Source organism: Schistosoma haematobium, chromosome 3 (genome assembly GCF_000699445.3).
Source record: "Schistosoma haematobium chromosome 3, whole genome shotgun sequence".
NCBI lineage: Eukaryota > Metazoa > Platyhelminthes > Trematoda > Strigeidida > Schistosomatidae > Schistosoma > Schistosoma haematobium.
The window spans coordinates 8,903,641-8,919,027 of NC_067198.1; the positions used below are offsets into that span (position 1 = coordinate 8,903,641).

At 33.7% G+C, this 15,387-nt stretch overlaps 1 protein-coding gene across 2 annotated transcripts in view; it reads right to left on the reverse strand.

The window, feature by feature from the left end:
* Positions 1–7,144: 7,144 nt before the first annotated feature.
* MS3_00004947 (uncharacterized protein) overlaps positions 7,145–15,387 on the reverse strand; it is an 89,800-nt gene continuing 81,557 nt past the window's right edge. The window contains exons 7-8 of one of the 2 annotated variants that reach the window (XM_051212940.1): positions 9,808–10,141; positions 7,145–8,834 (exon numbers count right to left, since the gene is read on the reverse strand). In XM_051212940.1, coding sequence (XP_051068867.1) covers positions 7,732–8,834; positions 9,808–10,141 — 1,437 coding nt within the window. In that variant the 3' untranslated portion in view covers positions 7,145–7,731. The remainder of the gene's footprint in view (positions 8,835–9,807; positions 10,142–15,387) is intronic. The other variant, XM_012940180.3, reaches the window with a different exon arrangement.

Below are 15,387 nucleotides of genomic sequence, written 5' to 3' on the forward strand. Positions count from 1 at the left end.
TTATTCCTCCCATAACTGAAAGGCATTACTTGATCTCAGCTGGCTGTGTTAGAGCAATCTTCTGAATCGGATGTGCAACATTGATATTTATCAAGTCTGCCTGATGTCTTTTTTTAAAATTTGATTGTGGTATTATATATATGAATTACTTCGTTTGTCTGACCTGTCTGTAGCATATCGCCTGCTCTAAAAGATCATTTAGATCAACATGAAGTAAGATAGCATGGTTTTGTTATGCGTACAGATCCTGATAAAATTTCGAAAATTTTCAGAACATCTTAAGGAATAAGTAAGAATAATTTACAATTATTTATATTTATGTAAAGTAATTTTAATCGTTACTCTAAGTATCCTGACTCTTCTCTCAAAATAAGTCCATTTTTAACAAAGAATCAATATTGAGGTATGATTTTTGAAGCATTTACTCTAATTAATGGACATTCAAAAAATATAACTGTTGATATACAAGATATTTGACAATTTAGAACAAAGAAATCCGGTTAATTTGGTCTGATTTGCGTTATTTTTAATCTATTGGTCTTTACCTGAAATGTGTACATTAACTGAGTCATACATTTATGTATGATTTAGAATGGTTATAAGTTGAATAGATTGGATTAAATTCAGCCAACTGTCAGTTTTGTGAATTTTTCGGCTGAATAGGGTGTTTCAGTGAGTTGATTGTGAACATATACATGCTTTTAGCCGATTACAGCAATAGAGTTCTTTAGATTTTCGCTGAAAATAACAGGATTCAAAGATTAAGCTGAATAGGAAATAGTTGTTTACAGCCAACAGTTTGTACAAAGACCTTGTACACTTTGAATACATCGCATGACATCCAGTAATTAAATCTATGAGGAATGTGACTTTAGTTGCTCAACAGAAAGTATTCCTCTAAACCTAGGAATCTAGTTATAACCCTAATGACTTGGTCGGTGAGACTATAATATATGGATGACCTTTGAGCGACACTAAGTGATCTTGCGACAACTCACCTACTTAATAGGCTTAATATAGGGTTTTAAATTAGTAGGCGAGGTAATCACCAACATTGAAGAGCAACAAAACAGGTGGGTAGAACACTTCAAAGAACTCTTGAATCGACCAGCTCCACTGAACCCACCAAACATCGAAGCAGCACCCACGGACCTCCCAATCAATGTTGGCCCACCAACAATTGAAGAAATCAGCATGACCATCAGACAAATCAAGAGTGGCAAAGCAGCAGGACCGGACAACATTCCAGCTGAGGCACTAAAAGCAGACGTAGCGGCAACTGCAAGGATACTCCACATTCTTTTCAATAAGATTTGGCATGAGGAACAAGTACCAACAGACTGGAAAGAAGGACTTCTGATCAAAATACCGAAGAAAGGCGATCTCAGCAAGTGTGATAACTACAGGGGCATCACTGTTCTCTCAATACCAAGAAAAGTCTTCAACAGGGTATTGTTAAACAGGATGAAGGACTGCGTAGACGCCCAACTTCGTGACCAACAGGCAGGATTCCGTAATGATCGGTCGTGTACAGACCAAATCGCAACTCTACGGATCATTGTGGAACAATCAATTGAATGGAATTCATCACTCTACATCAACTTCATTGACTACGAAAAGGCATTTGATAGCGTGAACAGAACAACACTATGGAAACTTCTTCGACACTACGGCGTGCCACAGAAGATAGTCAGTATCATACAGAATTCATATGATGGATTACACTGCAAAATCGTGCATGGAGGACAATTGACAAAGTCGTTTGAAGTGAAGACCGGTGTCAGGCAAGGTTTCTTACTCTCACCCTTTCTCTTTCTCCTGGTGATCGACTGGATCACGAAGAGGTCAACGTCTGAAGGGAAGCACGGGATACAATGGACATTTAAGATGCAGTTGGACGATCTAGACTTGGCAGATGATCTGGCCCTTCTATCCCAAACGCAACAACAGATGCAGGAGAAGACGAACAGTGTGGCAGCAGCCTCAGCAGCAGTAGATCTCAATATACACAAAGGGAAAAGCAGGATTCTCCGATACAATACAGCATGCACCAATCACAATTGACAGAGAAGATTTGGAAGATGTAAAAACCTTTACATATTTTGGCAGTATCATTGACGAACAGGGTGGATCTGATGCAGATGTGAAGGCGCGGACCGGCAAAGCAAGAGCAGCATATTTACAAGTGAGGAACATCTGAAACTCAAAGCAACTGTCAACCAACACCAAGATCAGGATTTTCAATGCAAATCTCAAGACAGTTCTACTGTATAAGGTGGAAACCTGGAGAACTACGAAAGCCATCATCCAGAAAATACAGGTGTTTATTAACAGTTGTCTATGCAAAATACTTCAGATCCGTTGGCCGGACACTATTAGCAACAACGTACTGTGGGAGAGAACAAACCAGATCCCAGCGGAGGAAGAAATCAGGAACAATCGCTGGAAGTGGATTGTACGCACATTGAGGAAAGCACCCAACTGCATCACAAGACAAGCCCTCATATGGAATTCTCAAGGCCAAAGGAAAAGAGGAAGACCAAAGAACACATTACGCCGAGAAATGGAAATAGACATGAGAAAAATGAACAAGAATTGGATGGAACTAGAAAAGAAGGCCTTGGACAGAGTGGGTTGGAGAATGCTGGTCGGTGGCCTATGCTCCATCGGGAGTAACAGGCGTAAGTAAGTAAGTTTAAATTAGTACGGGTAATTTGGGTTAAGGATTTGAAGTTAGAAGTTGGGGTTAGGAATTAGAGTAAAGGTTTACATCAGGAACTGAGATCAACTATGATGCTAAGATGCTATATAGCCATATGGGTAAACGAAATTCGCACCAAAATCCGAAACGTGTTGTCTTTAATTTTATTGGTTTGTCCATAAATTACTACGAGAAGAAAAGGGGCCTGGTCACCTTCCTCCCTGGAGGCGCCCTAATGTTGCTCTTGTAATTATACTAATGACAGCCTTAGATATCAGGTTGAACTCAATTTCGTTTGTTGAGTAGTTATTACTTTGTATCGGTTGATCGAGACTATCGTAAGTAGAGTTATACGATTGAAAATATCGTCCAACTCGTTCTTGTGAACATTTTAAATATAGCAGTGTTTGGTGTTGTTAGTCGTCCTTGTAAGGGACTGCAAACTTTTAATGTTATATCCAGTTACTCAAAACTTGCCTAAATTATAAATATGTTCCTTATACACTCATTCTTGACCATGTATATGCTAGTGATGACTGAGTAATCTTTATTATTTCTACCCCCAAAACTCTCCCTTCACTTACATCAGACGTCCGACTAATTTAACAGCTTGATATTTTGACATAGATAGGAAAGTATCCAAATAGTGTTTGCGGAGCAAACCGATTGACTTGACCTAAAAAAATATTATGGTGGCAAAAATAACAAAATTACATCCTTTGTAAAGGTTTGAATCTTCCCGTTACTGATATTATGATCTGCAGTCAATCGACCTCATCAAACATGTATATCTTAAGCGATTTGTCTCGACATTACTTTTGTACAAACTAGCGATCATCCAAACGAAATGACTAAGTGGATAAATTGTTAGGAGTTGGGATCTAAAAGCACTAGGTTCAAGTTCTGGTATACAGGTACGTACAGATGGTGAGTCCCGAAGAAGACGAAATGGGCGTCATGGATTAAACTACAAGCCACGAATCCACCTTATTATAAAAAACATCATAGAATTGTCACAAGGTATCATTGCAGTTATATAATATCAGTTTCACATGATTTCTGCAAAGTATATATCGTAATCAGTTAATTTAGGTCTGTCAGTTGTACTAAACCATTTAACGGTACGAACTACTTGACGTATACTAATTATCTTAATATCTTCATTGACAAATAATTAAGTTATTCGACGTTAATATTACTATCATCATCTTAGGGGCGATAGATAATTTCATAAACAATCATTACATCTGAGACGTCGTTTAAACAATAATTACTCTTAATTGAACAATTTGTATTAAAATTAAAAATTTACGATTTTGAAGTATGCAGTTATCCCGTTGTATAAAAATAATTAGTATTATGGCTTATCCATAAACAGATGACATTTGACTATTCGATGAAATAAGCTCAGAAATACTATGATACTTTTGAACATTAGACACGTTAAATATTTATCGTCATCAGTGGATCATATGTAGATTATTATGCAATAATTACGTAGAATTCTGTCATTGGGCGCTGAAAAGTTATCATACATCCTTGTCCATTTCAGTTAAGGTCTGTCGCTTCAAACAAATTCATCAGTATGTCATATTTGTAGGATATCATAACTGTTAGGTATGCAGAGGAATGTACCAATAATTATCGTGTTAAGTCGAATGGTGTCCTTGGACGTTAAATGGACATTTCCTATTGGTCGATGTTTATTTCACTTGTTAAATATTGTGTAAATGTTGTTTTCTATTTTATGGTACGATGTGGTTTGTTTGGTTGGTATATAAACAGAGTATGTCTGAAATATAATGATTCATAACTCAGAGGCTGTGACTTGCGTTCTAGACTCAACTGGCTGGGTTAGACAGGGAAGCGGGGCCAATCAGGACACTAGGTCGTTCACTACGTGTTTTCCATGTCACTGATTTGATCGATGAATACGCTGCTCCATTTAACCTGCAGTCACCCGTTACAACATAACATTAATTCCACTTCGGATTATTATAGGGGTACAAATATAGGCAGTACCTTGTTTGAAGTACTATTGGAAACCACAAAACACCAGACAGTTGTATCATCCTAGTATAGGACTCCTCGGCAAAGCACACCCGTGACACTACCATAAAATGAACTCAGAGGCTTCAGAGTTTGTACTGAACCTTTAACCGTTGGAACCGTTAGGTAAGAATCCTGTGTTAGCCCAGCTAAGTTCTGTATGTGGTTAATTAAACCTATGGATACAGATATGTGTTTAACGATCACTGAGTGTTACTCAACTTCAAGGCCTGACTTCCTAATTCACAGTTTTCCAATAGAATTTCATGTCTATCCTCATAGTGAAGGGATTCTCTATGGAGAAAAGAACTGTTATCTAACTATGTATGAAAAGAGAGTAAATCGAACAAAGCATGATGAAAAATTCGTTGATAGATATCAATCAGGAAAATCGTGGTTTCATGTACATTTGGCTCATCGATTTAATAAAATTAATACAAAGTACATTTTAATAATATGTGACACAACCGTGGAGAACTAAGATCAAAAAACAGAAATTCTCAAAACTCAAGTTAGCAGCAGAGAAAGACTGATGGGAAGTGGAGATTTTATTCACGTAGCCACATATTACCTACCATATATCTTCATTTTTACAGAGAACTTTCAGGTGTTTGATGATAAATCAATAAATTTGATAATTCCAAATGAGAAAAAGCAAAAATAAATTTCATACAAATCGACAACAAACTGAATGCTACATGATATACTGAATGAATGTGACATTGCTGAATTTACTAAAACAACAAATCTGAGGTTGAATAAAGTTGGAAAACTATCATGGTTTCTATGAAATATTTACTCATGAATAATGAATTGTTCTAAGACAAATAACTATTATCAGTATGGGGTTGTGGGTGTTGTTGAAATTCATTAAAACTCCAAACTGGTCGAAATTAGACAATCATTTAAAACTTGCAAGTACTGGATGGCCATTTTTTTCTACTATGATACTACTCAGCAGCGGGATCGATAAGTCTGGTCTTAGTGTTGTAGATGTGCATAATTGTGATTTGTTAATTACCGAATTTATTATAAATTCAATCCTGTTTTTCAGAAGCTCTTAACATCTTCAGATTACGTTTAGCTTCACAAATATCTTGATACTGATTTGTATAGAATAACCTTCAAAGTGAAGTTTCATGTACATTTTCCGCATTCCGTATACTGTTTTGGGACTAATAAATTGGAATGTCAGTGTCTAGACATTTAGGTACATGGGTTATCAGTTGTGAAAATAGTATTTATACAGATTAGAACGTATCCTAGGACTGACAATCGAGGCAACTTAAAACTCTTATTCTGGTTAAAATCTTGTAACGTTAAAACTGATGAGGGAAGTTAGTCTCATCACTCCAAATTCAATATTTCACCATATGGAAGCTGTTCAATGATTCTGACCAAACGACTGAGTGGCGCATATTTTCTCAAATTATAACAAGAGATGTATCAACAGAAACGGTATTATAAATAATTGAAACATAGACAATACGCTATACATACCTTAATTATTGAGATATCTAATGCTTCAAGGAATGATAAAAGAGAAAGTGTGTAGTTGAATTGAATGATTTCACATTGCTATATCAAAATTAATGTTGGCAAGAGCAAACTGAATTGATGACTACGTTATGCTAAATATGGGGGCCTTCATTAATAAACGACCTTTTTTGCACACAAATGGAATAAAGATAGAGTATTGAAGGCAATAAAGTTGTAAGATTACATTAACAAAACTGATTAAATGCTAAGATTACTTGTTAACATACAAATCATATGTTACAGTAAACAGACTATTAGCATAATGGTTAATAATAAGTTACCGAATATTAGAAAGTAATATAAAGTCGTACACAAAATAATTTCAAACTGTGTACAAATGCTTTTGAAGTCGAAATTTGTTAAGCATTGTCACCCTGGTGCTTCAAGTTGCCTACTATCTTCTTGTTTATCAAACTCCGTTGGATACGAATTACACCGATTGAGATGTTCAATTCAGATCATTTGTTATCAACTTATCCATTCACTCACTTATACAGATCACATAACAACTAATTTAGTCAACGGTTCATCAAACGTATCTTCAAAAGTATGAACTACATTTATTGATTATTTTCAAAATTCAAAAATAACCTCATCATAGTAAAGTGGATCCCTTATTCATATATAAAATAAATAGTTATTGTGTGATAACCAAATTAATGTTTGCCTAATCATTAACATTGTTCAAACTCTATTTTTAAGATTGTTATGTTACCATGACTGTAAATGACTTGGTATGTATCACTGTTTGATTTATAGTTAGATGGTTGATGGAATAGGTCGGTAAACATTTCAACTAGACATCCTACTGTAATCATCCAATATAATCAATTCATCAAAACAAAATTCAATATACCGAAATGAATTTTTTTTATATATTTTATTTTGACAAAAAGAAATCAAAAACAGATTTTGATTAAAAATTAGTCAAGAGATAAACAAATGAAATTCACTCTGCCCGTACATTTGAACACAAGCTAAATAATACTATTTCGTTTATTTTTAAAGTCATAGAAATGAATACATGAGGGGGAGGGGGGGGAAGAAACTGCTCAAATTAATAAATAAGTACAATACAATTGAAATAAAGCAAATAGAAATGATTGTAATGCTGTTATGTAATAAATTCTACTGAATTTATCCATTTTAATCCCATATCTAGATAATTTTCAATAAGATAATAATGATATTGCTCAATGATGATTTCTAGTTGTTTATATCAAGTGTAATAAAGATGTAAAGAATATGTACATACATGTGCAAAACTTATATCCTCAATTGTTTATATAATGTGAATATGTAAGTGGTTTGTGAATTCAGCCAAATATTTAACACAAAGATGCATATATATATATATATATATATATATATATATATATATATATATATATATATATATATATATATATATATCATTATTATTATTATTATTATTATTATTATTAAACGAATGTTCCTTCACGAAATGCTTGGTATGTAAAATGTTGTACATTTGCTTTGTGTTCAGATAACTGACCATCTTTTGACTTTTTATTATCTTGTTCATCAATATTACCACTATTATTAGTTGTATTATTATTATTAGTAGTACTAACATCAATATTATCACTATCGTGATAAACATTACTACTCACTATTTTATTAAGATTGTCATTATTATCATTAGTCAAGTTTAGATTTTGTGATTTCAATAACTTATCATCTGATTTAATTCTATATTGTTCATTTTGTCTATTGTGATTTTGTATTGAACGTTTAACTGAATGTATAGCTAATTCACCGGCTTGTAAATTATACATACTATCGTCATTATGATTATTAGCTGTTGTCGATGTATCACCCAATCGTCTACGTCCTTTACCATTAGCTGGTCTACCTAAAGTAGCTATATGATTATATGAACGACTATTGAGTTCGGTTAATCTTTGTTGAGTTTGCTGTCGACTACTATTGTTACTGGAATGTTGTGTGTTAAAATGATGATTATTAGTTGAATGTGATAAATTTTGTGCATGTAAATTAACGTGTGTCTCATTGTTATTATTATTGCTATCAATTATTCTATGTTGATCCACATTAGGAATAAATAGTGGTAAACATCTTCTATGCCATGTTTCTGATGGTGTAGCTATTTCATAGTAGGCATGTGGTGAAAATGTATTAATGTTTGAACCATGAGGTGTTGTTATTATTGATGATTCTGTAAAATCATTTGACATCATCATTGGTTGTGCATTGTTCAATTGTGAATTGACATTATTGTCAGGATTACCTAATGAATAATGAGTTGGTAATAGTTTTCGATTATTTCCTTGTATACGATTTGTTTGATGATTAATGTTGGTAGAAGTATTGGCAGTAGGACTAAATTGTGAATTATTATTATTATTATTGTTACCATTATTAGCATTAGTATTAGGAAGGCGATGGATGAGATTCATTGTACCAGAAGGAAATTTATTTTGATGACACCAAATTGCATCTAAACTTTGATAATCCGGTGATGCTGGTCTATATGAAGATTGTGTTAGTAATTGGTTAACTTCTATAGATAAAATAAAAAGTAGACCACTCAGTTTTGTCTAATTACAAGTTATCACCAAGTAAAAACATACGACAAAGTGTGGGACAATGAAGTATCATATGAATTCTTGGTAAACATTGTCTCTAAACTCTTCTCATACCTAATTCTCTAGCTTAAATTATCTTTGTGATTACAATGTCAAGATATACTGGACTAGAATCAATTTTTCTAAAATTTAAGAATCTATATTTTTGCAATTTAAGCACATTGGTGAGTGAAATATAAATTTCACAACAATTCGAGTCCCGAAGTGAACATCAACTCTGGGATGCAAGTACGTCTAGCTGACGAGTCCCGAATACGAAGTAGTGGCGAGCGTCCTGAATTCCACTGCTAGCCACTATTCATCTTTGCATAAGAAGCTTGTGACTTAAGGCTATATCAAGGCAATCAGCACTGGATGCACATATACTAACAAAGAAACCGATCAACTGCAGTCCTAAATAACAATCGGAAGATACAGGTAAAACAACACCGAGTGAATTCAAACAATTCTATTAATTTGTATATTCTTTTCTAACAGTTTATTGTCAATAATATTTGTGAGTTAAAATAAAATCTTATTTTCAGTACAGAAGTTTTATGAGGATTGTTGATTTTTCATAATTTACATCACAGACTGATACTAATTAAGCTATCATTGAAAACCAGGAAATATTAGATAGCTGTTTTATTATAATATGAGACTCCTCAGCGGTGCGCATTTATGACCTTGCTATAGGGCATTGAACATAGAACACTCAGGTCTCGCGGCGAGTGCTTAATATTAATATCACTGAACCGGAATTGTTGTACCATCAAAATTTAGAATCTGCTGAAAACTTTTAATAATGAAGCGAGCTCACTGTCCTAAACAAAATGGTTAAGCAATTACCTACCAAAGTAAGAAGATAAGTAAACAGAAGGTAGACATAAAGTCATATCATACGCTTACCTGAATTACTTAAAACATGTGGTATACTTGAATCTCGTTTATTATATATACCACAAGGACTAATTCCCATGGATGTATTAGAAAGTAAATGTAGACGACTTGGAGTAAACGTATTACTGTTATTATTTATATTCATTGTGGTGTGATCCATGTGATTTAATAAAGAATGACTATGTTGATGGTGAGGTTGTTGAAGATCCGAAATAAGAGGTGATATTATAGTTGGTTGATGATAACTTAGTACAGCATTATTTGTTAAAATACGTGTTGGAGAACCCAATTCCTCATGACCAGTATAGGTTTGAATATTACCATCAATTGGAATATTCGTCATCTGTAAAATAAAGAAAGGAATAGAAAATGTATATGCGATTACCTGAAACAAAAACCCTTGAAAATCTACCTAAACAGTGAAAATAGGCAACTATAATAAAAGACTATAACATATATATACATAAACTAGTTTAACTGTTATGTGGTATGAATTAGCTAAATTGGTTCAACTTTTTTAACTATTGGCTGATGTGACACAAAGTTTTGTATGTGTTTACTCCTTTTTATTTAGTTTACCAGTTTAATATTGTGTCTAAACGTATTACTACGATCTCAAAACTTTAGCATCAGCATTGTGATTAGCATTTATATATTTCCATTTTCTCAGTGTTTTTATTTCAAATAAAGTTGTTAACGTTCAATTTTGTTTCAATGTTTGCATACTTTTTCTTGAGTTGCAGCCTAAGTGTGAGGGCTAGACACAATATCCATTGGCCTAAAACGAAGTAGATGGACCATGGTTCGAATTTGTGTTTTAATGGAAGAAATTTGAACTCACATTTAAGCCACCGATCTGTTTTCAAAAATATTAAAGACAGAGTTATACTAGCTATGTCAATTTCACTGGGCTACCTTTTTAATAGGTAAAAATCTATAAAAATGAGTAGAAAAATATTAATAAGAATTGATTTATTCACTAAAATCTTCGTAAAATGAAAGATGAATTTAGTTATTTGAAGTTCTGTGTATCGATATAATAGTTTATGTATTAGACAATGTAACTGATTTCCTACCATCAGTAACCATGTTGCTTTTACAATCTCCTTTTGTGAAGAAAATATCCTGAAATTTACTATCCTCACGTTAAAATACACGTCTATCTACATGATGAAAAATGTTTATGCCAATATGTGGAGGATCATCCTTGATATAATGTCTACAATAATAAATTGAGAACAAATGCTGTTCATCCTCGTTATTCATTTACTACTGAGGGAAAAATTTTTATATCATTAACAAGCATCGGACTAGACTTTAAGATATCAGGGTATTTTACATGACATTACTTCAAATATACGAACTGTGAGCTTTTGGTTCGTATTTATGGGAAAACAATATAAATTCTATATAGATGTAAATTAAGCTTTCATTATTATCTAATAGTTTCTGCTTCGAAATGTGACATACTATTTGAATTATTGTTATTAAATGATATATTGCTTTGTCTTATTTTTTATTACTGCCATCTTTTTCTATTGGATTATCTGTTTTATTGACAAGAATTATAAGCAAAGATAGATATTGGCTAGCAGTGGAATCCAGGACGCGCGCCACTTTGTCCTATTCGGTACTCGTCAGCTGGATAGGCCTGCATATGAATTGATGTTCACTCTGGGACTCGAAGCCAGTATTGTTCGCTTCAAGCGTCGTCGCGTTGTATACTTAACTATTGAGTTCTGATAGCCACCTGCTAGTACAATTGGGTAAAGTTTAAATTCCCTTGGTGTTGTTTTACTTGTATATTCCCATTGTTATTTAGGACCGCAGTTGACCAGTCTCTATTGGCATATGTGCATCCTGTGCGTATTGCCTTAATTCAAAAGCATTACAGACAAATATGGATACACATATGCCAATAGAGAGTGGTCAATTACAGACTTAAACATCAGTGGGAAGATTCAAGTAAACAATTACCAAGTGAATATGTTTTATTTACAGTTTATTCGAGTTTCACTAATTACAGTTCAGTGAAATTGATTTTATTTGTAATCCAAATATATTTATCATGAATTATTTTGCACTCTCATTATAATGAAGGCTTCTTGTATTATATGGTGTATTTAACGGTCATTTCTGTAATGTAGTAAATATTATATCGGTGGTTAGATTTCAAATGAATATGTGATCGCTGAAACACTCGAGAATTATACATTATCCATTCAAACTACTTTAATGCACTTCAGTAGCATACATACTATTTCTAAATTTCAATATTCTGTTTGCACATTGCACCAGTGAAAATTGAATAATTTAATCACATTTATCACTATGGGGTTGTGGAGATTATTAAGTTTTTGCTTGAGACCAGTGGAGCTAGTCTATGTCAGAAAGAGACAGGTACCTACTTCAGTACAGTGGAAGATGGTTGCACACTTTCGTGTATTGGCTGAGGTCAGACAATAATACCGTTGGATGCCGGCTCAGTAATTTAAGGGTCAAGCGTTCGCAGATGCTCACTGCTGAGGAGTCCCATACCAGGATGAAACGGCCTCCTGCTGCCTCGAGGCTTTCAATGATGGTCTAACATCAATCGACTCATGATCTTAATCACATTTATAGCCCAATAAACATCATTTGTCGAGTTTAATATCCTATTGAGTGTACGAAACGAACATTTTGAGATATAACGAAAACTCTCTTGTCATATTTAATTTGAACGGAATTTTTCGCCATTGAAATCAAATAGCTGGTGTTGATCAACCTATTTAACTGTCAGAAAGGAGCAAAACCGTATCTCGGTAATTTAATTATATCTGTTAGTTATACTATGTTATCTTTTGGTACTGTAGATTGTTTACATACGTTGAATTATTGACTTATTTATATCAACTACTGTTTGGTTCAATGTATTCGAATTCAACCATTGACCACTTGCGAATCAGTGTTTGGATATCTTGAATTCATTCCTACATCAGACCTGTAACTCATTAAGTCACTCATCATAGTACAGACTAATGGCTTAAATAAAATGTGATTAAATATGCCATTTTATATAATCGATGCATTCCACACCATTTTTCACAAATCTCTCGTATCATTTTCTACAGCTAAGTGTAATTCATATTCAGAAACAGTCAAAATTTATGAATTAATTATTATCAAGTTTATAATATAGTCCTATTGAGTGTTTATTCTATAAAACTACCAGTCATCTTGTCAACTCTGTTAGGCGAAGAACTAGAAGTTAAATTTCGTCTGATGAATTTAATCTATCACTAATTTTTGTGTAACCAACATGTCTTTAGTAGTAATGTGGTAATATATGTGATTTAGTCATATCGTATGTGATGTTATGCATCATAAATTAAACTTTATAAAACAAAGATTATATTTGCTAAAAATATCCTTATAATTTATTGGAGAAATTCACGGTTGACTTCTCACTGAGTAGTAACAAGTGTCACGTTTATGTGGTCCTTTAGTGTTGATCAAATTCTATCAGTCAAGTTCCAATGTACTCACTAGCCTATATGATTCTATTTCATGTGCGCTAAATTGCTGTTTGAAGGAGTAGCAATGAATACCTGGAGATAAAAACTAGGTAATCGGCGCTCATCAGCAAAGTCTGAACAACTCAGTCTTAACATTTGAGTTTGCGAAACTGGATAAAACTAGCTTGAATCCTACAGCAAACATGAGTTTCCTAAAGACTGGAAGTTGGCGTTGCTAAAGGGTGTCAACTAAATTGAAATCTAAATTTAACCATGTAATATGGTAGATATTCATTTAAATAGAGATCACTTGTAATCATAATTGATTGATCACTTGGTGGTGATCAATGTCATGTGTGTTAAGTCCTTCTTAGTGCAGATCAATGCTATCGATCGAGTTGCAATGTGGCCACCAGTCTAGGTGACTTGACATTGCAAGCACTATGTTGAGATTAGATGGTGGTTGGAGGTAGTCAACAGGAAACCCTGGACCCGGGTTTCGTGCTACTTGACACTCGCCAGCAAGGTGTACCTGTAATCTTGAGGGAACTGGTGCTCTCTGACGGATCCTATCACACGTCATCCAGCTTCACAGTCAGAGACGTTACCATGCGATAAAATTATGATTTTTCACTAATGTCAAGTTTCATATAAAAGTCAAATGTTCAATTGTTTCCTAACTTATATTTAATCTCAATAGTTGAGATCATGAGTCAATTGAAGCTAGACCATCATGGAAAACCTGGAAGCACCGGACAGCCGTTCCGTCCTATTTTGGGACACCTCAGCAGTGCGCATCCACAACTCCGCTTCACGGGATTCGAACCTAGGACCTATCAGTCTCTCTAATCCCTAATGATATCTCAATTTCCAAAAAATATATGACATTGAACGTTTATATTCATGAGTTAATGATTCATGAATATAATAAATCTTAATATTAATTACTTAATATATATTTACCACATATGTAGACAGAAATTTTTATTATAACGGGATTACAATAATAAATACTAAGTAGTTAGAGATGATTTATACACATTTCCTGACTGATTTCCTGTACTCCAGGAATAACACAGATAACTAACTATCAATTTATACATGTATAACAAATTATTCAAACTTTATTCTTCATTACTTTTTGGTAAATGCATATATATATATGAGGAGAAAGTGTTATATCTAGAGCTTTAGATTCTTAATATGTCGCGTATAACTTGAGAAATCGACGCTAGAACACTCTCAAGTTGCAAATGAGAAGACAGAAGACAAGTGAAAGGAATGTTATTTCAAAGTGTCCATAATTTGTTGGAAGTTTGAAGGGGTGGCCTTTACTCCAAACAGATGTCTATTATATTGGAACAAACCTTTATGCGTGTTTATTGAGTTTTTAGTAAATATCAAATCATCATTATAGTCATCCAATCCGCACACAAGGGGTTATTAGCATTTGTCCAATAGAAAAGCTACACGTAGGGATTCTGGAATATTCTTTCAAAAGATAATTGGGTGGAATATCCTCGGCTCTTTCTGAGCTTCTTAGCGCTTCTCCGAGTTCACCCGTGGACCGTCCTCATAGAAACATATAAGTAACTACGACATTCAACTATTGTGAACATCGTGATCTCTCCATATTGATGTGTATAAACGACATTTTTTATTAGTATAGGACTTCAGAGTGGTAAAATAAAATTTGCCGTTAGGTTGTAACAAAACGAATGCCGCTCGTTTTGCTAAATATATCTCATTAGATGTCATGAAAAATAAGGACAGTTATGAAACATTGTGATAATATCATCTAACTTTTTGTATTCAAATGATAGAAATTCTGATCATGATTATAGAAATAAAGCCCCACATAACATATTAATATCAACTGGCAGGTGGTCATTGAGTGTAATTACACCTTTGAAACACAATTGTTTAATTAGCAATTTGTCGGTGCTTGAAACCTCTCGTTGTTAATGCTAAAGATTGAACTTTGATTAGTTTATTTTAGCAAATGTTCATCTCAAGCGGATTGTCTCGATATCCTCATTAAGTCATAAGTAATAAAATCATCATGGATAAGAGCCAGCAGTGGAATTCAAGGTTC